The sequence below is a fragment of the Pteronotus mesoamericanus genome, unplaced genomic scaffold, assembly GCF_021234165.1.
Source record: "Pteronotus mesoamericanus isolate MK-2021 breed Mesoamerican mustached bat unplaced genomic scaffold, CSHL_Meso_final scaffold_54, whole genome shotgun sequence".
In the NCBI taxonomy this organism is placed as follows: domain Eukaryota; kingdom Metazoa; phylum Chordata; class Mammalia; order Chiroptera; family Mormoopidae; genus Pteronotus; species Pteronotus mesoamericanus.
In genome coordinates, this window is record NW_026555321.1 from 58,912,759 (window position 1) to 58,936,339 (window position 23,581).

A 23,581-nucleotide genomic window follows, 5' to 3' on the forward strand; every position below is an offset into this window, starting at 1 on the left:
TTATGTCATATTCTGCATCATCTCTGATTAAAATATATGTGCTGAGTATCCTGGTATCTAGTTTGTGTCCCTCCTGGCTTTTCTTTCCATGCAGAAGTGCTCATTCCCACCAAGCATCTCTGCTGCCTCCAAAATTACTTTCTAGTTCTAACAACTCCACTTTTTACTACATCACTGAATTCTAATGTAAAATCCATTAGACCCTGATTATTTAGAGTTATGTCAATAACTGTATTCTGTGAATTCTCTGTTCCATGTTGACATGAGCATTCAAAATAATTGTATTTCTATCTGCAAATAGTTTCAAATAAAAATAACATGCGAATAGAAATGCTAGTGTAACCATTCATATTGTTTACAAAGGGAGATTTAAGGCATCTTTTGACCCCCAACTCACAGTCTGTGTTCCTGTTGCTGGGAGGTCCCGCTCTGGGTGAGTCCCAGTGGAGGTTGTGACTCTCTTGATGTGAAAGTCATCATACCCACGAGTCCGCAGTCTGTGGTCTGAGTGACCCAATTCAAGAATTCAATGCCAACTTTCTTAATTCATAGAAATAACAGTAAAAACGTGTTGTGTCTCTTCTCCCTGAATGAAGGACATCTGTCCAAATTCAGAATTTATGATACCATGTGGGTGGCAGGGGCTTCGCTGCTGGTGAGCACTGATGACGAATAAGGAGAAAAGTGAACCTAATCTCTTGTATTTACATGTTGAAAACGTTGGTGGCACTCATCCACTATGGTAACACCTGCAACTGTGAGCTGCTGATGCTTCATGGAAGGGACAAGTGCCTCCAACAGGGAGGGTCATACACAGAAACCCCAAATGTCCAAATATTTGGAGTTTTTTATCCAACTAACTTTAAATGTTTCTTCATGAAGTATTTTTACAGGAACAGGAGCGACACACAACTTTCTCCATCCGTCACCAGGAGGCTATGTCACAGCAGAGAGGACATGGGTGGGGTGTCTGTGCCTGAGATCCCTGTCACCAGTCATCTCTGGCCAAGTTGACTGTTGCTCCCAGACTAAGTCTGCAAGATGACCACAGTAACCATTACTCCAGGGCTAAACCAGTAGAGTCACCACTGTGACTGTCACTCCTGGGGAGAGCTGGTGTGGTGACCTCGCAGACAGCCACTCACCAACAGTGACAGAGACAAGTGGAGAAGCCAGACAGGTTCACACCCAGAGTACTGTCCACAGAGGCAGTGCAAGCTGAGATGTGACCATGTGAGGAGAAGGTGCTGTGCAGGACAGGACTGCCTGTGTCTGAAATGGGGGAAGCAGGTTGGGTCTGATTAGGGAACTAGGGCCACGATGAGAGCATCGTGAAGAGGCCCTATCACATCTGCATGCAGTCCTTTTATACCTTGAGCTCCTGAGGCTGTGCCCCTAAAAACCACTCCAGCTGTGGAAATGTGGGCAGAACCCACATTCCACAGCCAGGAGCCTGCATGTGCCCATTGTTGGTACAGCTCTGGTTCTCCAAGGGTCACTTCCTCCTTGTAATTTCCAACAACCTAGAGCATGTGCAGCTGATGAAGCCTTGTGTCCAAAGCATGTGCATTTCACTCCTATGAAAAAAATACAAAAATGCAATCAACAGAGAAGTGGTTAAGAAAGCAGTCTCTCCACAATAAAAGGATGTCCAAGTATCCACAAACAATGGAAGTCACTGGGGTTATCAGGGACCAGGAGAAACTGACTCTGCACCCATCACAACGGCCAAGATTGTGGTGTGGATCCTGAGGATGAAATGGTCAAGGCACAATGACACAGCCTGTTCAGGGGGACATTAGATGGAGGTATTTGGACCAGGCAGCAGAATCCACTGAATCTGAAAACATGCCCCTCACTCCAACATCCCTCCAGGTCATCAGCCCAATTGACAAGGCTACTAAATCCTTCACTCACACTGGGCAGTTGTAACCAAGAGGATGCAAAATGAACTGCTACACAGAGAAAAGGCAGAAATGGAGAATGTAGTATGATTCCATCTGGTCAAAAGCAGCTGGCCCTGCTGTCAGAAACAACACTACTTCGTTTCAGGGACAGAAGGGTTTTGATGGGACACAGCAAGGCTTTGACTCCTGGTGGCATTTCTTCCCTGGTACATTATTCATGTGTATTCATCTTGTAATAATTCATGACTTTTGTTCTTTTTTTGGTCCCACATCAAGAAAAAGACTAAACCATTCACGGTGTGTGACCTGGGTGGAGGGCACAGTGTGCTGGAAGCAAAGTTGGCAGGATCTTCCTTGAAATCATATATTCCACGTGTTCTCTCTTTAACTCAACTATTATTTACCTTGCTGTTGAGAAATGTAAGATCTTAGAATAAAATTAAAGGGACTAAGTTTGAGAATGAATCTATGAAAGTATAATCATTTTTACATTCAAGGAACAAAATAATGTTGATCAAGAACAAAAGAAAAATAATGGGTTTTTCCCCTGGAAAGACATTTGCAATAGAACCACATCTCATGAAGTTGATTGTTACTGTTTGTTGATTTAAATCAGGATCCCAAGAAATTGGTCCAAATGGGTAGGAGACATAAGCTTGACTAACTGTAACTTTGGGCAGTGCTGCCTGTGGTGGCCTCAGTCCCCTCAACTGTACAACCAAGGGGTTGAGAATAATGTCTTCCAGGCCTTCCCAGCTCTAAAATTCTATTATTTAAAATCACTTAAATTCCCACTGATTTAGTTTTCAACAAGAACCATAATGAAATACCTGTTACTCCACGCCAGAAACATTTTCTGGAGGTGTTTTCATACATTGTCAGGTGAGTGGTATTGTTACAATAATCCTCACTGTAATTTTCTAAGTATTAACTCTCCCATCAGTGCAGTAGAAGCAGGACTCTTAGCAAAGGTACTAACTGGAGTGACAAAGTTATGATTCTTAAGGTGAACATTGATATGGTGATAACCCAAAGGTGGTATGTCAAAAATTACAGTGACTGTGCATAATGTTTCTTTTCAAACTTCTGAAGAAATTCTCTTAGGGACAACTTCCAGTCAATTGATACCCCATGATCTCTTTTCTGTCTTTTCTCCATGTTTACAAGCTTTGCTAAGTCATTCATCATTTGTAATAAATAATGAAGCAAATACTAAGAGATGATTAATACAAGAAAAAATTGTATACAAAATCAGACAAATCAAAATTTTTACACTACCACATTAAGACCCCAATAGGTTAAAAGATTAGAAAAGTATTCAATAGCTAATAAATAAACATGTTTGAAGGAACTATCATTTTTTACTCATAAGTTGGTAAATAGTTTGATACTGAAAAGACCCCACGTTGGTAGGTATTTGTTGAAATTGGCACTATCATACAAGCTCAGGGTGTTTTAAACCCATACTAACCTTAGGAATAACAATTTGGAAATATATGTCAAGGGTCTTTAAAAGCTTCATAACCTTTGATTAATAATATTATTTCTAAGAATACATCATAAGAGAACAATTCCAAGTTTTAGAAATATCTTATGCCCAAGGAGTTTATATTTTACACTGAAATATAAAAATAACCTAATTCTAAAAATAAAGAATTAAAATATGATAAATACAATGAAATATGAAAACTCGTATTTATAAAGAAACTGAGATCTGATTTATCATGCAATCTCAGCTGTTGAAAAAAAAAGGTAAGCTACAAAAATATTGGGAAAAAACAATATTTATAAAGTTACAAAAATATGAACACAATATTAATTTAACCAAAATAGGGGTATAGTTATATTTTTAGAATTAATGGTGGGGAAGAGTGTATATTCCAGGAAAGAAAAACAGTTAAAACTGCTGAAGATGGTTACTATGAGATGGGACCTTCAGAGCAGGCATGATAGTAGTACTTTTGTGTAAATTATACAAATTACTTTCATATAAATACAAATTAAATTAAAAGGCAAAGGCTGAAAACAAATATACCAAAGTATCAAGAGAAGTTTTTCTTTTAGAAAGCTAGTTTTTTTGTCTTTCCTATTCTTACGCCGTCTGATAACCATGTCTCAGGAAGACAGGAGGATCCTCCTTTCACATATTTTACATTTTCAACGGTGTTTTTACTTCTTGTATCTCACTTAATTCTCATAAAAAGCCCCATGAAGTAGACATTATAGTCCTGAATTTATAATGAAGAAAATAAGAATTGAGGTAACTTATAAAAGGTCTTTTATATAACTACTGGCACTGTATTTTTCCCATACCACGGAGATATCTATAATTTAAATAGGAAAGATGTATATAGATGAAAGCTAGGGTTAGTGTTAAAGGAGTGGAGACTGGGCACTTGCATTGCAAGAACAAGGAAAAGGGTGACATCCTAAAAGGCCAGGTCAAAGCTGGTACAGTGGGATGCCAAGGCTACTTCTTCCAAACCTAGAACACACCCATCTGTGTACACTCCTCCTAGTGCAGTAAGGGTTTCCATGTGAGCTTAGAGCATGTACACTCAAACAGAGGAACTAGACTCCTTAGTAGATCCACTCAGAGGAGGCAGGGTACAAGCTAGTCCCCTCTCCTGGGTGACTAGGCAGTGGGGACAGTCAGTCTGCTAAGTATGCAATTCGTGATTCCTTTGAAAGTAAAACACATCTTTTTAAAATATAAGGTCAAAACTATAGCTACATAGACTTGAGACTGTGGTTTTCCTTTTATTTCATTCCGAGGATGACAAATTAGTCAAGCCAAATATGAACGGAAATGAAATGATACACAAAAATATTTTATAAGCTTTGTGCATCTTCTCTACAAAGAGCATCTATTTTTCTTTTGAGTCTGAGGTGGAAATTGACCTCCTCAGTGTCACTTTCTCTAACTCTGGAAACAGAATGAGGTACTTCCTCCTGCACACATTACCACTGGAATGGCATTTATCACAATGCATCATAAATAATTATTTACAGATCTGCCTATCCTGATAATGAGTTTCTAGAGGGCAAAGGCTGTAGATTAGTCATATTTTTTTCCTTAGTACCAAATAGAATTCCTGGCTACAAATTAGATCCTGATAAGATTTGTTTGAAATAATATCGAGCTATCCAAAAAGGATAACTCACAGGTCCAATGAAAAGAAGCTATATAGGAAAAGCAGAGTTCATTAAATCCACCCCAGAACCTTGACATTCTTCCTTTTGGACCTCATCACCATGGGCATGATTTGATATGTAGCTCAAATGCTACTTCCACCACTAAGAGTCTCCTCACTTTCTCAGGTCCCTTTCCTCGTACTTCTAATCACTTTTTACCTCTATCAAAGCCTTCACTTGTTTCCCTTTTTTATTTTAAACATAATTTTAAAGGGATGAGATCCCATCACATATATCTTTGAATACACGATGTCTACCTACCACTGGCCTGGCACACAGCATACACTCAATGAATGTTAGTTAACAATTTATTAGATTTGAAAATATCCAAAAAATTATATGCAGTTTGTGTCATTTCCATGGCAACCAAGATGGAGGCCAGAGTGTCTTAAGATCCTTTTGTCTTCCTAATTAGTCCTTCTATGGTGTCCCACTGCTCCTTGGTGACCTGAAACAAAAGGAAAGGTCAGTTTAATGTAGTTTTTGCATGTTTTGAAAGCTTAGTATCTTGGCTTCTAATGTTATATTATATTCACAAAATGGATTACCTTCCTCAGGCTGTTGAATTCCCCTGAAATAAATACTTCCTCTCCACCATCAAATCTAATGCTCTGAAAATAAAAAATAAAAATTCTGAAACTCCTTTTCAAAGTTTCTGAATCATTAGCCACTTTCCCATCCTTGGCACTTTCAATTACATCCCAAGTTTTAAAGACAGAACTGATGATTAAACCTAAGTTGATTTATTTTCTTTAGAATCTTCTTTCTACCATCTCCACAATTTCACATTCTACCGATTCTTAAAGATCATCTTAAAGACACATCTACCAGAGTAATCTCATTTAATAAAATTAATTTATCAATGAATCAGTTCCATAGGCTAAATCACATATATTAATATTTTGATATTTAAAACTAAATAAAATTTTCAATCACATTTGAATTCAACATTGTCAAGATTAGTTCTACAATATGCCTCCCCCTTCCCCCACATCCATATCCCCAAAGTGAAGAGAAAACAGTGTTTACAGCCCCATTAATCCAAGAAGCATAATCACTGCACAGAAAAGCAGCAAGATTGGCAAGCTCTTCCACAGTCCCCAGCCGTCCACAGGGGATTCTGTCAACCATTTCTTTCTCAAATGCTCCAGTGGGGTCCATGCGGCTAAAGGCACCCTTAAAAATTAAGAAAATAATTAGATTGCATTTTTTAAATGTAACCCCTTTTCAATTGAAGAAAAAAATTGCATAAAATGGAATGTTACTATGGCAGCCTATTCATACCTCAGGCTTTGTAAGCAGCAGAGAATTTTGTCAAATTCTTCCACATTAACTTTAGCTCAAAACAGGTCACCTTATATAATATTGACCTAAAAAATCACTAGAAAGTGTAACCTTTTTAATTTTAGTTTCTTCATCTGTAAAATCAGGATGCATGTCTCGGTTACCTTACATAATTGCTGTAAGCATCAGATGAGAAAAAGTTATGACAGCACTCTGATATGCAAAAGCTTAGTATGTGGGAGCCAGGGGGCCACCGTTGTATGATTTAGCAAACACAGAAAATGACTCAAGTAGGAAATATTTAAGGAGAAATTCCTTTTCTTCTCCTTTCTTCTCAAATAATAGGACATGAAGAAAGCAGACCAGGGTGGGGTACAGATGTGCCCTGAAGAACAAAAGGCCTAGACTTCGCTGCAGTAGAGCCTGGAGATGACAGCTGTCCTCAGTGACACAAGTGACCCCTGAGGTGGTTGCTGTCCCTGGGTTCCATTGTCACTCTAGGAGTTTCTATACTTTGGTTTCCACTAGTCTCCTTTAAACTATACGCTTGTTATTCATACCTCTACTACAAACATTGTCACAAATGTTTTTCCTGTCTTTCTCAGCACCTTTGCACACAGTAGGCACTCAGTAAGTGTTAAATAAATAGTAAAATGCAGAGGATCCTTCCTACATTGAGCTCCTAGGATGAAACTTCTTTTCAGAGAGTGCTTAGGACACTGCCAACCTGATCATGTGTTTGGACATAAGTTTTTGAGTTATCTTTCACTACCTTTATTAGACTCTTTATTACTGCGGTGCCAAACAAGCCATTCAATGACATTTCATGCTTTCCACCCTTTAAACAGCCAAATAAACTAACACAGCCATTTTCATGTTAATATTTAATATCCCCAAACCACCTACAACCCAAATGCTCCTTAGCATTATCTTCTAGTATGATTCTACACCTGGAACAAGTAATCAAACCACTTTGGCCTTCCAACTATATCCCGACTGGGGTTATAAATTCCTGCTTTACATAAAAACAAAAATTGTGAGGGTGATATCATTTGGGGTGTGAGGAGGGAGCAAACCACCACCTGTAATGGTGTTAGTGAGGCTCTAGAGCCACAGGACTGTTCGCAGGATTACTGATAAGAGATAAGTGGGAGAAGTGCAGGCTATCAGAAAGGCTTAATCATTTGGGAGTAAAAGTGAACAGGCACAGATAAGGATCAAAGAAATGCTGCCCAGAGCAAGACAAGGCCTCTAGGACAAATTACTACAGCACTTCTTAAACTAAAATATACATTCCCATTATTTTTTAAAAAGCATGCCAAAGTTAGAATCTTTAAAACATGGAAATAATGAAGAACTATAAGACAGAAACAGATCAATGAAGCAAATCAGACAAAATGCCAATTAATGGCATAAAACATCCCAGCAGATGAAGACTGGAAACCCATGTGATGGAGAGTCACAACGCTGAACCACTGCCCCTCCTATTTCTCAGACTTAGCAAACACAGAAAATGACTCAAGGAGGAAATATTTAAGGAGAAATTCCTTTTCTTCTCCTTTCTTCTCAAATAATAGGAAATGAAGAAAGCAACTTCTGCTTCCTGTGAGGTTGAGAAGCAGACCAGGGTGGGGTACAGATGTGCCCTGAAGAACAAAAGGCAGATGATACAAACCCATTCCTACCATCAACACTCCAAACTCAGGCATTCCTGAAAGTCCTTCACTCTCAGTCAGAATACATCCACCCACGTTTCATTTCTCAACCACTCAAAAGGTAATAACAAACTACAACTTACTTTGGTTTTTATAGGTCCTGGTTGAATCACGTTGAATCGCATTCCGTATTTACCCCATTCAGCAGCCAGAGACCTAAAAATTAAAATAAACCACACAAAATTTGGACTATATGTTAAAATAATAACCATGCCAGAGACTATGAACCCAGCTGACAAGTACTATTACTATCTCCATGTTACAGACAAAGGAAGCTAAGGCACAAAGGTTCAACAATAAATCACTATGGCTAGTGAGTCATCTCAGTGGCTTTGCTTCAGAGTTCATGCCCTTGGTCCCTGCTGCACTGTCACTTACACTGTTATGTCCATAATCACTCTGCTATTCACATTTCAGAACCAAGTACACTATCAACACTCATGTCTCGAGCAGTTATCAACACTGGGCATAAAACCATGAGAGAAGCATGGTCCCTCACATTCTGAAGTCAGTCCTGTATTTGCAGGTTCAGGGTAATCATGACAGTACATTGGATTACAATGGTGACCTCACAAGTGCTTCAATTGAATAAGGGAAGAGTTAGAAAGACGTAAAATATTGACCATGTACACGGTTTGATAAGGGCAAGATGACCTGGGAGGAGCAGCCTAGCCAGAGACCCCCTCCCAGGTTAACTGTTAATCATTGCTTATCTGCTTCTGTAGCCCGTTTTCACATCCCTCCCCCCGCCTGGGTAGCACATCAATCTCCCACCTGAATGCTAATCCCTTCCCCCACCTGGGAAGCCCATCCGTTTCCCGCCGGAATGCTAGGGCTTATAAACCCTTATCTAACCCCGATTCGGGGCTCAGAATTTGGAGACTGCCTCCTCTGAGCCCGCGCCTGTGAATAAAGGCTTACTCCATTCCCTGAATCGTGTCTTGAGTCTGGCTTTCCATAACAGGTTAACTAGGCTTTAATACCACTGTTGAAATGCACTCAAAAGGAAACAGGAATCTAATCAAATCTTGCTAAATGCCCTGAAGCAAATGTAACACCAATAGCAAACATGGAACCTGAAAACAACCTGTGTGAAACGCCTACTGGACAGAAAGGTCTAACTTTATTACCTAAACTTATTTTAGGCCTTTATATTCCTGTGTATACACTTAATTTAGTTTCAAAAACTGGCTTGAGGTAACTTACAAGAATATATATATAATGCAAATAAGGAAGAGAAGGTCATTTGAAAGTAAGAGAAAAAGGACCAACGATAAAGGAAATGGGAGCAAGGAATAGAGCTAGTACTTAAATGTATTTTGAGTCCACATAATTACAGGAGAGTTACAAATTTGTGTTGCTCTTTCCATGATGCTACAAAGAGAGATGAGTCTAGTCAGTTACATGATGAACAGTGTCTATAAGAAAAAAACAAGCCAATTTCCCAGGGAAGCATGCTGCTTCTGATAAATGATTAAAAAAAAAAAAAGCATTTCTTCTAAGAAGAATATATGAAAGGAAAATTGTGTAATAAAATACTGTCCTTAAGACAATGTCCCCTTGCAATAGATACAAGAAGATACATTTTATGAAAATGTAACATACTCATTCATATGTCCTGACAACATCACTTCGGTGGCCAGTTCTAGAAGGAGGGGTGCATGAGCCTAACAGTATTGTCTGACTTAATCCTCAGGAGCACTTAGAGCAATGGGTAGGCTGTGTGTCTTTTGGGCAAATCATACATAAAAATTGCTTTTCTGAGTGGTGCTCTGACAGAGTTCATGACCACACCTTTGCTGGGCGAGTCCTAAGTACTTAATCCAAAATGCTGGGTATGTAGTACCTTTGTACTCAGCAGAATTGCTAAACTGAGTAGAGTCTGCAGCATCATATAAAATGCTGAGCAATGTAGTAAGGAGACTGCCTGGAGAAGAGGTGTCTCATCTGCTCATAGGAGTCCAGGTAAGTCCACCCAATGCTAGCTCCTGACAATGAGCTGCATCTGAGGAATTGTTGTGACATGATGGATCCCACCACATCTGCTCACTCTGCATGTCAGGATGACAACATGCTCAATGTATATCACCATTACTGTTGTTCAAACCACAGAAGTGCTGTCAGAAGTGCAGTCCCTCATTCTTGATTGTATGATGAACCAGTTACTATCCTAAGAAGTGAGAAGCGTGTGTCATGGCTGCTTAAAGAAGGAAGTGCCTAAATCTACCAGCAGTGACCGGAGGGCTTCCCTGAGGAAATGACACTTAAGCAGACACTTGAAGAGGATCAGAAGTTTGTATGAGGCCAGGGGGAAGGAGAGGATGGGAGATAACAGATGAAGAACAGGACAGCCAGGCACTGGGGCTGGAGGAGTAAAGGACAAAGGCCAGACAGCATGCAGGATTGGGGGTCTGCCAGTCCTATCCAGGATGACCATGTAGCACAAGTAAGGGAAGAGGGCTACTAGGGACTTGGCTGTAGAGGGAGGCACACATTTACTGAGCACCCATGGTGGGAAATCACTATGCAGTGATACAAGAAAAGCTGCACAGAATGAAGGTCCTTGAAAGACACTACACTGAACAAGATTGAACAAGACTGAAAGATCCAAACAAAACAAGTTTGATATGGTACAAACAGTGCTGAAATAGTCAAATTCCAATCCCTTATTTCCAATAACATCTGACTTTAGAAAAAGGTAATTATCTCTATTCAGACAAAGATTCAGTTTCTGACTAAATTAATACTTCTTTTTATCTGAAACAAATGTGTACAACATTTAAATGTAAAGAAGTACATTGAGACTATAGGAGAAGAGAGAAATCATGCAGCTCCACAAGCACTGATCCCAGCTGTGTTTCAAATCCCGCAATAGTGAGTGTACAAAAGTGACACTAAACCTTGCTATGTTCTGGATCTTGCTGCAATGAGTGTGCAAAGGGTAGCATTGAGCCTGGCTGTGTTCTGGATCCTGCCATGTTCAGTGTGCAAAGGTGTCACTGAGCTCAGCTATGTTCCAGATCCCACTGTAATGAGTGTAAGAAGATGGCGTTGAGTTCTGCTGTGTCCTAGATCTCACCACAATGAGCGTACGAAGGTGACACTGAGCCCCACTGTGTTCTGGATCCCGCTGCAATGAGTGTACCAAGATGACACTGAACCTGACTGTGTTTCAAATCCCACTATGGTGACTGTGCAAAGGTAGCACTGAGCCTGGCTGTGTTCCAGATCTGGCCGTGGTGAGTGTGCAAAGGTAACCCTGAACCTGTGTTACTGATCCCACTGTGATGAATGTGTGAAGGTGGCACTGAGCCCAGCTGTTTTCCAGGTCCCACCAGGATGAGTGTACAAAGGCAACACTGAACCTATGTTCCAAGTCCTGCCATGATGAGTGTACCAAGATGGTACAGAGCCTTGGCTATGTTCTGGATCCTGATACAGTGAGTGGGCAAAGGTGGCACTGAGCTTTGCTGTGTTCTAGATCCTGCCACAATGAGTGTGCAAAGATGGCACTGAGCCCAGTTGTGTTCTAGGACCAGTCACAATGTGTGTCCAAGAGGACTGGCCAAACGTGGCTGTGGGTAGTCAGTACTCTAATGACATGTGTAAAATTGTCCCTGATGCCTCTCTCTGTGGCCCCACTGGATTGGTCCATGGCCTGTATCTCAGAATCAACAACACTGGATGGCATTTATTTCTTAGAGTATTAGTCTTCCTACCAGATTGGAACAGTATTCAGGGTGCGCAGAATAGAGAAAAACTAATTCTATTCTAGAGTAATGAGAGAAAACATCCCAGAGTGGGCGATACAATGCAAAGTATTACAGCAAATTCCAACAGGAGCAGAACCAGGCACAGAGGTATGACATTGCATGGTGTGTTTCAGTAGGTGCAGAGCAGGTAAAGGGCAATGAGAGCCCAGGGCGACTATAGTGTGACAACATGGGCTCAGATGAATATGCGGCTGGCTCTGCCTCCATATCCACCATATCCTTAGTACCCGCCACTGTGCCTGGCACACAGTAAACAACAGATCCAGTAAATCAACAAATAAACAGGGCCAGGGACAAGTCTGTTGAGAATGCCATATTGAATTTTGGCTTTAATTCCAAAGAATAATTGAAAAATGATGTTAAGGTTTTAGCAAAAGAGTACCATAAACAGATATATATTTTTAGAAAGATGACTCTGGTGGGAAAATATACATAAAACAAAAAGAGGGAGGAGACTGGTCAGAGAGAACCGTATTACAGGGTTAAAGTAAGCCAGATAAGTACTGGCGAGAACCTGTATCTCAACAAAGACAGTGGAAAAGGTCAGTAGTGAAGACTCAAAAAGCACTCGTGCTGCTGAGAAAGGCCAGAGAACCTGGCACATGGTCACCGGTCTGTGTTAGCCCTGTTAATCTCACAACGAAAGGCTGAAGGTGTGTTTCGGGGCAGGGAGGGCACTAGGGAAGGTACACTGAGAACAAGAAGGCTGTAGTTTTGTGGAATACAGCAGTCACTAGACACATGAACCTTTGTAATTTTAATTTTAAAGTAATTAAAGTTAAACAAAATTCAGTTTCTCAGTCACAGTAGCCACAGTTCCCATGTGGCTCTTGGGTAATGCAGATGTACTGAGAAAGTTCCACTAGACGGTGGTGCTGTGGACAGCAGGTGATAGGATGTCTTTCTCCTGGTGGTTCCAAATCAATCTCTATCTTGCTTTTCTCCAGATGGAGACCACAGCAGGAATTTAGTCCCATGTGCTACCAAAGAGCAGTATTTATCATTTGCGACAAAAGTAACATGGGTATACTCACTTGTGCAGGGCTTCCACTCCAGCTTTGGCAGAAGCACTGGGCACCACAAAGCCTGACCCAGTCTCAGCATAGATGGTGGTAATAGCAAGAAATGCTGCTCCTGGAATTTTAAGGATATAGAATTAACAATACAGCTAAATCTGACATTGTTCTTAGCAATATCTTTTTGGATATGTCTCCTTGGGCAAGGGAAACAAAAGCAAAAATAAACAAATGGGACTACAACTAACTAAAATCTTCTGCAGAGCAAAGGAAACCATCAACAAAACAAAGCAACAACCTACTGAATGAGAGAACATATTCACAAATGATATATCCAATATGGGGTTAATATCTAAAATATATAAAGAACTCATAACTTAATACCAAAAAAAAACCCCCAAACAATCCAATTAAAAAATGGGCAGAAGACCTGCATAGACATTTGTCCAAAGAGACATACAGATGGCCAACAGACACATGAAAAGATGCTCAACATCGCTAATCATCTGTGAAATGCAATTTTTTTTTTTGTTTTTTTTATTTTATTTTATTTTTTTTTAAATTTATTTACTTTTTAAATACATTTGTCTCTGCCTCCCCCCCACCTCTTTCCCTTGCCCCCTCCCACCTTCCCTCCCTCAGCTCTTCCCCTTTGGTTTTGTCCATGAGTCCTTGCTATATGTTCCTTGACTTTCCCCTTCCCTTCCCTTTCCCTGCCCCACCCCTTCCCTCTTGTCTCTGTTGATTTCTTTTCCTTTCAGTGTTGCTGGTCATATTTTCCTTGCATCTTTGCATTGTTGGTTAGGCTCCGCTTATAGGTGAGATCATATGGTATTTGTCTTTCGCCCCCTGGCTTATTTCGCTTAGCATGATGCTCTCCAGTTCCATCCATGCTGTCGCAAAGTTTAGTACTTCTTTTTTCTTTCTGCTGCGTAGTATTCCATTGTGTATATGTACCATTACTTTTTGATCCAATCATCTACTGATGGGCATTTAGGTTGCTTCCAACACTTGGCTATTGTAAATTGTGCTGCTATGAACATTGGGGTGCATAGGTTCTGTTGTATTGGCGTTTTGGTGTTCTCAGGGTATAGTCCCAGCAGGGGAATCGCTGGACCAAAAGGCAGTTCCATTTTCAGCTTTCTGAGGAAATTCCACACTGCTTTCCATAGTGGCTGCACCAGTCTGCATTCCTACCAACAGTGGACTAGGGTTCCCTTTTCTCCACAGCCTTGCCAGCACCTGTTGTTTGTGGATCTGTTTATGATGGCCATTCTGACCGGTGTGAGGTGGTACCTCATGGTGGTTTTGATCTGCATGTGAAATGCAATTTAAAACCACAATGAGATACCACCTCACACCAGTCAGAATGGTTATCAATAAATCAACAAATTACAAGTGTTGGGGAGGATGTGGAAAGAAGGAAAACCTCGTACATTGTTGGTGTGAAAGCAGACTGGGGCAGCCACTGTGGAAAACAGTATGGTGTTTCCTCAAAAAAATTAAAAACAGAATTACTTTATGACCCAGCAATTCCATTGCTGGAAATATATCTGAAGAAAACAAAAACACTAATTCGATAAGACATATGCACCCTTATGTTCATTGCAGCATTATTATAATAGTCAAGATATGGAAGTAACCTATATGAATAGACAATTGGACAAAGAAAATGCGGCATATATACAAAGGAATCTAATTAACAATAAAAAAGAATAAAATCTTACAACTACATGGACAGACATAGAACAGCTTTTAATCTCACGGCACACATAAACTACTAACATTCTACAGCGCACCTAAAAAATATATTTTCTGCTGATCTGACAAAAAATAGGTATAATTGTGATTCATTCACACTGAGCACTTATTGTTGTGTTGGCATTTTTTAAAAATTTAACAATCTAAAGGAAAAGACATCAGTGCCCCTGATGATATTGTCAGGTATTAAATGTTTTTAAAAATTCCTGCGCACACCAGTTGCAAATTGCTGACCTAGAGGGTATTATGCTAAGTGAAGTAAGTCAGATTGAGAAAGACAAATATTGTATGACTTCATGTACATGTGGAATCTAAACAACAAAACAAACAAACAAAACTGAAACAGACTCAGATAATGGAGAATAGACTAAATGTTGCCAGAGGGGAGGGAGTGTTGAGAAACTGGGTAAAAAAGGTAAAAGGATTGAGAAGTATATATTTATAGTCACAAAATAGTCACAGGGATATAAAGTACAGCATACGGAATGTAGTTAATAATACTGCAATAGCTATGTATGGTGTCAGGTGGATACTAGACTTATTGGGGTAATCACTTTGGAAGGTATATTTTTGTCTCTAGTGATCTAGGGATTAATGGAAAAATTCAGCATTTATCCTGTCCATGACCTTTGTATCAATCTCTCTTTTAGTCTTTCTTCATTTCAAGTTCTCTCAGTTCTTTAATAAGATTAACTATTCATTTCTACACTATTTACTACTATTTATATATGTACATAATATCCTAGTAATGAATGTATCTCAAGCAGGATATTTTCAATATCTTACCCAAGAAGAATCAGGCATGTACTTACTGACCTTTGTGGCTAATGTCTTTAGGACTTAAGACTTAATGTCCTAAGTCTCCATTTGTTGAGTATTGTTAATTTTGCATCAGTGCTGCTTAGAAACATACTTTCACATGTCCAAAATGCTGGCTCCTCTGTTCCTGCTCAGGCCACAGTTCTTGGGTCTTCCGTCACTGGCTCGGCCAGAGTGCACATTGTCACCAAGTCCTGCCCCAGCCAGTGTTCATCTGTCCTTTAGTTGCTGGTGTCCTCATCTTGCTATCTTACTGGCCCGCCTTCCTAGCTATGCCACCTGCCAGCTTTCCTAGATGCCAGACCACCTCACGTACTCCCGACCATAGGTTACCACAACCTGCAGCCTCTGACATACTTCAGATATCACCTCACCAAGTTTCTGGGCTGTCGCTCTGGCCTGGGGTAGTCTCCATGTGCTGAACTCCAATGGCCACCGCAACCAAGCCTTAAACCCTGTCAGGTCACAGCACTGATAGCTGACAGGAATCTTGGAAGAGTAAAAACTGGCTTCCCTCCTTTGAAAAGTCTTAGCGAATATATTTTTAATGACACCCATAGAATTTTAATATAATGTGAAGAATAAAAATAGATCCAAGTCTGTGTTAAAATGAAAGACAATAATGAGAGAAGAAGGGAGAGTCAGAGAGAAAGCAGGGTCACAAGGGTGGGCCAGGGAAGAAGAGACAGTGAGACAAGAAACACAGTAATGAGAGAAAGAGATGGAGAGAGAAACTGAGAACCAGGGAAGAGTTGGCAGAGAGAGAGATGAGTGAGATATGGAGAAAGCCAGATGGAGGGAGAAGAGATAGAGACCAAGGTCCCTGGGCAAAAAAGGACAGAGAGGGGTCAGCCTATGCTTCTGTCTCCCTTCTCTGTCACCCATCCCTTCTGAAAAATCAAAACCAAAACCAAAACCAAAACCAAAAAAAAACCCACTCAAATTCCAACCTAGATCACATCCCCTTTGTTTGGTGGGAATGAGTGGTCTGGGTTTGAATTTCAAGGAGAGCTTGGATAAAGCATGGGAGTTCTCAACACATACACAATGCTGGTGCCTGACCAGCACCTTCTGTCTGTCTCAACACCCTTCCTCAAGCTGGTCTGAGAGCTACCCATGCTGCCCAGAGGAAGGAAGCTGGCTAGCCCCAGGCTTCCTCAAGCCCTGAAGGATGTCATTCCAGGAACACAAGGACTCTTCCCTCTAGAGCTTCTCAAAATACTCCCCACCTCTCTGAGAAAACACCTCTTTTCTTCAATCCTCACCATCCCCCCTACCCCCACCCACACACATACACATTGCTTAGGAACAGTGTCTTATCTTCCTGCATCACCAGGGCCTGGTGCAAGAGCACCAGTAAGTATGTTAGATGAATATATGCACACTGCTCTAGACACACATGTACACCTGTACCTACTATTCATACACATGGACTTTTACCCAGTAGTTTGTTCACGGGACTAAACACAAATGTCCTCCTTGTAACTCCCTGTAAACAGATTGTTCCTCCAATGTCCTCAGCCTCAGATGAGGGGTTTTATGTGGTCTCCCCGACCCAGATGACTCACTACATAAAACCCCTCATCTTATCAGTAAAGCTTTATCTTCAAAACATCCTGATTTATCCCTCATGTCATCTATCACGTGACATGAAAAAAAATCATGCCATTCCTGATTGGTCCTCTCATCTTTGCCACCCCCACAGTATTGCCATAACCTTCCCAATCAGTCACATCTTTTATGAGACAACTTCTAGAGATCCTAAGGAAATGACCGTTTCCTTCAGAATCAACACCAAATTTCCCACTGGGAGTGCTCCCAATTACACCTAGCCTGCCTCCCACCCCATTTCCTACCGCTTTCCCTCCCGACTCCAACCACCTCTGAAAAATCCAGCTCAACCTGACAGTCATCTAAAGGAGACTTAGTCAGTCCTGCTCTGGAATCTCAATGCTTTCAAAACTGATCACAGCTCATCACAGCACATGGTAATGACTGAAGAATTTTTCCTCTCCATGAGCCTACAATTGTGTGAGTGCGGATGCTACCCAACTGACTTCCATCAGGGCCCCAGGGCTGTGCAGAGAACCTGCACACAGTGGGGCCCAGTGAACAGAGAAGAACACACTGTCCTACCCTTCTGTGCTTTAATTAATTGCTTCCCAATTGCCAGCGTCACGAAGGCCGTGCCATTCAAAACTATGTCAGTGATGGTCTTCCATGCATTAGGGGACAGTCTTTCAGTGGGAGAAATGAAATTGCCAGCTGCGTTGTTTATCACAATCTAATAGAAGAACACAATGAGTTATAGAAACTTTTAGATGAGGAGGAACATTTTTCATAAAGGGTTTTGATTCCTAAAACTTACTAATTCAATTAACACAATAAAACCTACAGTCTGCTATGAATCACCGTGAGATTTGAGCCTGTGAATATCTCCTGTTATTTTACCAAATTTCAGAATCCTAATTCATTGTCAAAATCATGGTGGAGTCTACTATTAAGAACATAAATACAGAAGTAATAAAATCATTAAGAACATAAATACAGATGAAACACCTACCATGTAACTATATCTTATTTCAAGGAATCTGAACTAAAATGTCTTTAATTTTGGCTTAAGTCACTCAGTGAAACTCCTGGCTGCTGACTTTTTTCTTCACTTTCAATAAAGATCCCACTTAGTTCTACAGCAGAGTCAATATTATTGCTGTCTGGACGTATTTTTAACATAAAGAGTGAGCTCTCTTTGAAATTACTGGAGGAAAGGGCTTCCTCCCAATAAGTGAACCTAACAGCACCATGTCCATGCATATGGCAGGTTTTAAAAGGAGAAACCTGGACCTTCTTGTAGGTTCTTTGTTTGTATTGCTCTTACCTACAGAGATGATAAAGGTTATTAGGAAATGTGAAGAGCATGAATTGACACTGTGCTCTTGGATAACTGCTGTTCTTAGTTCACAATCTTGTTAAATAAATGAAATCTGGATTGTTCCGCATGATTGTATATGCGTTTTTTAAGTATTCCTGAAAAGTCATGGTGCAGCTGTCTGTTCTAATCTGGTCCCTGCTTTAAGCAGAGCTGGCTTCTTGATAGAACAGATAGGCGCTTCATACAGCATCACGGTGATCTCAATGGTCAATATCAGCACCAGGGCCTCATCAACATGACTCACGTCAGGGTGGCCTGCCACTCTGATCAGCTCTGACACCATGTTTTGTACCATGTCAGGATCCCGCACATCACACTGAATCACATGAACCTGCAAAGTAACAAAGACAAAGAAATTCTACATTTTTCAGACTTCTGAAAATAAAACCATGAGTAGATTATGTTATCATTCCTAAATTTGAATTAAATAACTGTTTTTAATGTACCTTATTTCCAGTTTGAGAGGAAATTTGTTCTGCAGTGGTTTTCAAAACATCAAAATTTCTATAAACAAACACATGGTATTTTGCATGAGTTCTGAAATGATGTAATATATATTTTTTAATTACATAAATTAAAAAACAAAGAGAATCTATAGTTTGAAGAGATGCATTTTTGAGAAAATACGAAAGCTATAAATAAATCAGTTTGAATGAATGCATTCTCTAAAAGTTTGAGTCAAAAAAATTTTATGAAACTACTCTATTAACTTATTTGCATTTAAATCATTTATTTTATATCTACTCATTGATTTAAATTTCCTTAATTACAATCATTTATATCTGTCCCCAAGCCTGCTTTAGAAAGAAAACACATTCATGGTATAATGTAAGCTTATATTATACTATATAAAAACCTGTGCTGTGCGTAAAATCTATGATAGTAGACTTTAGGCCAAATTTATGTATATAAATGCATTATGAAGTCTGTCCAGAAAGTATTCAGCCATGTACTATGAAAAATAGAGACATTTATTGAAGAAGACACAAGATACATTGTACACAGGGCAATGATGCTTCAGTCCCCTTCAAAATAGAAACCTTGGGACCTCACAGAGTTCTCCCAGTGTCTCTTCCACTGTTGACAACCTTTGTTGGAATCTCCATCAGCTGCCCCATTGTATTTTCCTAAATCTCACTGATGGTCAGAAATCTCTTCCCTTTCAAAGGTGATTTTAGGTTTAGGAAAAAACAGAAATCGCAGGACACTAAACCTGGGCTGTAGGGGGATTGAGTCACCTGGGTGATGTGATGTTTTGCCAAAACACTCTGCACAAGATGTGATGCATGAGCAGGCACATTGTCATGATGAAGCTGCCAATCACCAGTTACCCATTGTTGTGGCTGTTTTCATCATATTGTATCTCTCAACTGATGAAGAACATTGAGGTAGTATTGTTTGGCTTGGAGGGGTGTACTTGTGATGAACTACACCTTCCCAATCAAAAACCACAGTTAACGTGTTCTTGATCTTGCTGCTACTTTGCCACATCTTCTTCAGGCATGGAGAACCAGGCAACTTCCACTGGGACAACTGGGCCTTCATTTCTGGATCATAGCCATAGACCCATGATTCTTCTCCGGTTACGACCTACTTGAGGAAATCTGGTTCATTGGTAGTGGTTTGAATAAAGTCATTAGCAACTGCAACACAAGTACCTTCTACTCTGGTAGCAAAAGCTGCTGAATTAATTTTGCCATGACACATTTCACCCCAAGATCCTGTGTCAAAATCTCAGACACAGTAGTTTTTGGATTCCTCAGATCAGCTTTTGTTTCCTGCACTGTCAGTCGCCAATCTTTGATTGCAGCCCTGTATATGTTCAACATTCTCAGGTATTCTGCATGTTATAGGCCTTCCAGAATGTGGATCACTTTCAACAGATTCTTGACCATCTTTGAAGCATTTATGCCACACTTTTATTTGCACTGCACTCATTGCATAGTCCCCAAAAGCCTTCTGAATCATCTGAATAGTTTCTGTAGAGGAACATTCAACCTTAGCGCAAATTTGATGTAGATTTGTTGCTCTACTCGCGCAGTCATTTTGAATGCAATGGCCACACAGTACACATGTTCACTCAATGGTGTCAATGGCCCCCCACTGACTAGTACAGTGAAGTCATCATTGTTCATGCATGTGCACTCCAGTCCACTCTCCACGGATGCCAGCTTACCCAACGTCACACAAACCATTCTCATTGTATTAACAATGGTTGGACTTTTCTGGACAGACCTCATTGTATATGCATTCAGAACCTTATATTCTTAAAAGAAACATAAAAAATAAACCACAAGTATAAATTATGTAATGTTACAAAAAGTATTTTAACACTTGAAAACATTACAACATAAAAAGAAATTGTTCTGGCCAATTTGTACTACAGGAAACAAATAAAGGAAATTTCTTTGGCCCCTTGTAAATTACATAGTGACTGTCAGATTACTACTTACCCACTTAAATTGTTTACACTATTCAAAATAGAAGGGGTAGATTTTTTTACTAGTCTCTGAAGTTCTATACTTACAGTTAACAGGACTAGGATCTGCCTCAGCAATAATTCCTTCCATATGGTCTCACCCTTCCTACACAACCACAGATGTTTTAAAATATCTACCCATCTTATAGAAAATGGAAGGATTATATCCATTATCCTTGTACATGTCTGTCTACTATAGTAATAGTTATAATAGTTATAATCACTACCACTGAGAACAAAGCAGCCTCAAGGTAGTACTTTTTAACTTCATTTCCTAGTACAGAAAAAAATTCTATCACTGCATTTGGGAAAGGTACTCATTAACCATTCCATAATCAATCATTATTTCTATCATCACAAGTTATAATAGGTTTTCCAAGGACATTTACTTAAATAATCTAAAGGCTATTTATAGAAGCATAAGATGCAAGTCAAACAATTCTGTCTGGCAATGTGTTTTCTGTCTTGAGGCATAGAATCATCTTCTAACAAACAGGCCCTCTCCAGGCAACTTTTCAAGGGACTCACCGGCTGGCTATTACACAGTGTGCACCGAGGCTGGATAAGAGACTTGTCATTCCTCTGCCAAGGCCAGTGCCTCCCCCAGTAATGAAAGCCACTTTTCCCTGAAAACTGTTAGGTGGCAGCATCACTTTTTGAAAGGCTGGAAAGAATTTAGACTGGAAAGCATTACTGTTTTGATATATTCTCGTTCCATAACTGAAAAACTAAGAGAAAAAAATGAATTGAAATTTGCACACATGTATTTCCACAAGAATTTCAAAAAACTTATTCTTTAATATTATTTAAGTTCTTGGATTAACACAAATCCCCTGTAAATACACTAGTATTGTATTTAATCAATTATTGCTCTTTTTGTATTGGAATGTTAAGTGACATAGTAGAATTGTTACCAAACAATGGACCTGTGGCAGTGGGGGGGGGGTGTCAGATGCTATTACTGAAACAACGCCCCCCCCTTCCCCGGGGTCTCTTGGCTGTAGGTCCTTTGCCCACTGCCCTTGATATTTTGGCTCTCAATGGCAGAGTGTAGTGAAAAGGAACTATTTATTCAAAAGTTATATAGGTTTGATTAATGGTTAAATGTCGTTCTTAAATCTCAAAATCCCTTTAAAACATCCATCAGCACGCACAGTCCTGACTTCCCCCCTTTGCCCAGTTAGGCCAATCAGGGGTACTGTCTATCAGAAGAAAAAGACCAGAAGTCCGGGGCTCGGCTAGGCAGGCCTCCTGTGGTTCTCAGCACAATAGACTGCATCGCCACGATCTCCAGTTCTTAATCCAAAACCATGTGGCACCTTCTCATGGCCACTAGCAAGAGTCCTTTCTCCCGTTTTCTTCCAGCGTAGCCTTCCCATTGTTCCCCAGAGTCTGTGTCCCTTTGTCTCTCCAGCAGGCCCTGTCTCTCCTCTCAGCCACGTTCTGCCTGAAGTCCTTCAAATTTTCCCGGTTAGCCTTGTTGAGATGTAAAATAACCCTTTTTGCATATGAGGTTTGAAGCTATCCTGTTGACATGCAAAATGACTCAATGGCCTGGCTCCACTTCAGGTAGGAAGCTGGCCTATTACTGATACACAAAGTAACTCTCAATGGCCCTGCTCCAGGTCTCCCATCCCCCACGGTGGCTTGTCTTGGGGTGGGGAGAATATATTTTTTGTGGACACCCCAATTTCTGGACCCCATTACAAATATGTTTTGGGGAGACCCTGGCTATGTCCCGTTAAGGAATGTTTAAAAGCATGGGCTTTGGAGCAAGATGACATAGCATAGAGTTTTTTTCTTCAGCAAGTTATTTAACTTTGTGCTTCAGCTTCTATAAATGGAGACAAACACAGAACCTCCCTCTCAAGACGCTGGGAGGAGTTCATGAGTTGATATAAGTAAAATACCTACAACACTGTTTAGCACATACTGAGCACTGCATAAATGCTAGCTTTATTTGCAGGTGTTTTACTGAAATTTAATTTTTAAAAAAGTAACATAAAGCATATTTGTCTTTTAACAAAAACATTTTGGATAAAAATCACATACTGCCATTGAATCACTGAAGAAGATCATAAAAAGTTCTGTATAAGGTTTAAGTTAAATGTCTCTTCCCATGTTGCCTTCTGGATGATAAATTTAGATAAACTATTTGTTATATTTTAAAGGTGGGGAAGGGAATCAAACCATTTTGAACTAAAAAATATTTGCATTACTGTCATATTTTACAGCTTACACTCTCACATTACTTGTAAAAACCACTCTCTCTCTCTCACATTTTATTATAAAAACAAACTTTAAGTGTTGAGCACAAAAACAATAAAGAGCCAGCATTCATTAAGTAGTTATGATGGGTCAGGATTAGATATCGATCTGACTAATATTACCCACCCCAAGAAGTAGGCATTATTTTTGCCCATTGTACAGGAAAGGCCCAGAAAGTTAAACAAATCGCTGAGGTTGCAGAATCAATATTCCAGCATGGCCTTTTAAGCTGCCTCTCTCCACTCCTAGAGATCCTACTGTGTACGGTAATCACGCCAAAGGCATGTGATATCTCCTGCTAGAGTCCTTTTGGAAGCCAACTGAGGCATCACTGTTGATCCAGGATATCTAGACATTTACCCTAAGACTATTATTAGAAATCTAGTCAATGGTTTAGAATAAGGCTGTTCATCAAAAGAAAACTGCACAAGA

General features: G+C 40.0%; 1 protein-coding gene across 1 annotated transcript in view; it reads right to left on the reverse strand.

Annotated features, from left to right (window-relative positions):
* Nucleotides 1–5,274: 5,274 nt before the first annotated feature.
* Nucleotides 5,275–23,581, reverse strand: part of DECR1 (2,4-dienoyl-CoA reductase 1) — a 29,756-nt gene continuing 11,449 nt past the window's right edge. Inside the window, exons 2-10 of the mRNA XM_054595360.1 lie at nt 21,410–21,609; nt 18,849–18,906; nt 18,647–18,733; nt 17,607–17,754; nt 12,909–13,008; nt 8,185–8,257; nt 6,132–6,278; nt 5,651–5,713; nt 5,275–5,550 (exon numbers count right to left, since the gene is read on the reverse strand). Of these exons, the coding sequence (XP_054451335.1) occupies nt 5,491–5,550; nt 5,651–5,713; nt 6,132–6,278; nt 8,185–8,257; nt 12,909–13,008; nt 17,607–17,754; nt 18,647–18,733; nt 18,849–18,906; nt 21,410–21,609 (936 nt within the window). The 3' untranslated portion in view covers nt 5,275–5,490. The remainder of the gene's footprint in view (nt 5,551–5,650; nt 5,714–6,131; nt 6,279–8,184; nt 8,258–12,908; nt 13,009–17,606; nt 17,755–18,646; nt 18,734–18,848; nt 18,907–21,409; nt 21,610–23,581) is intronic.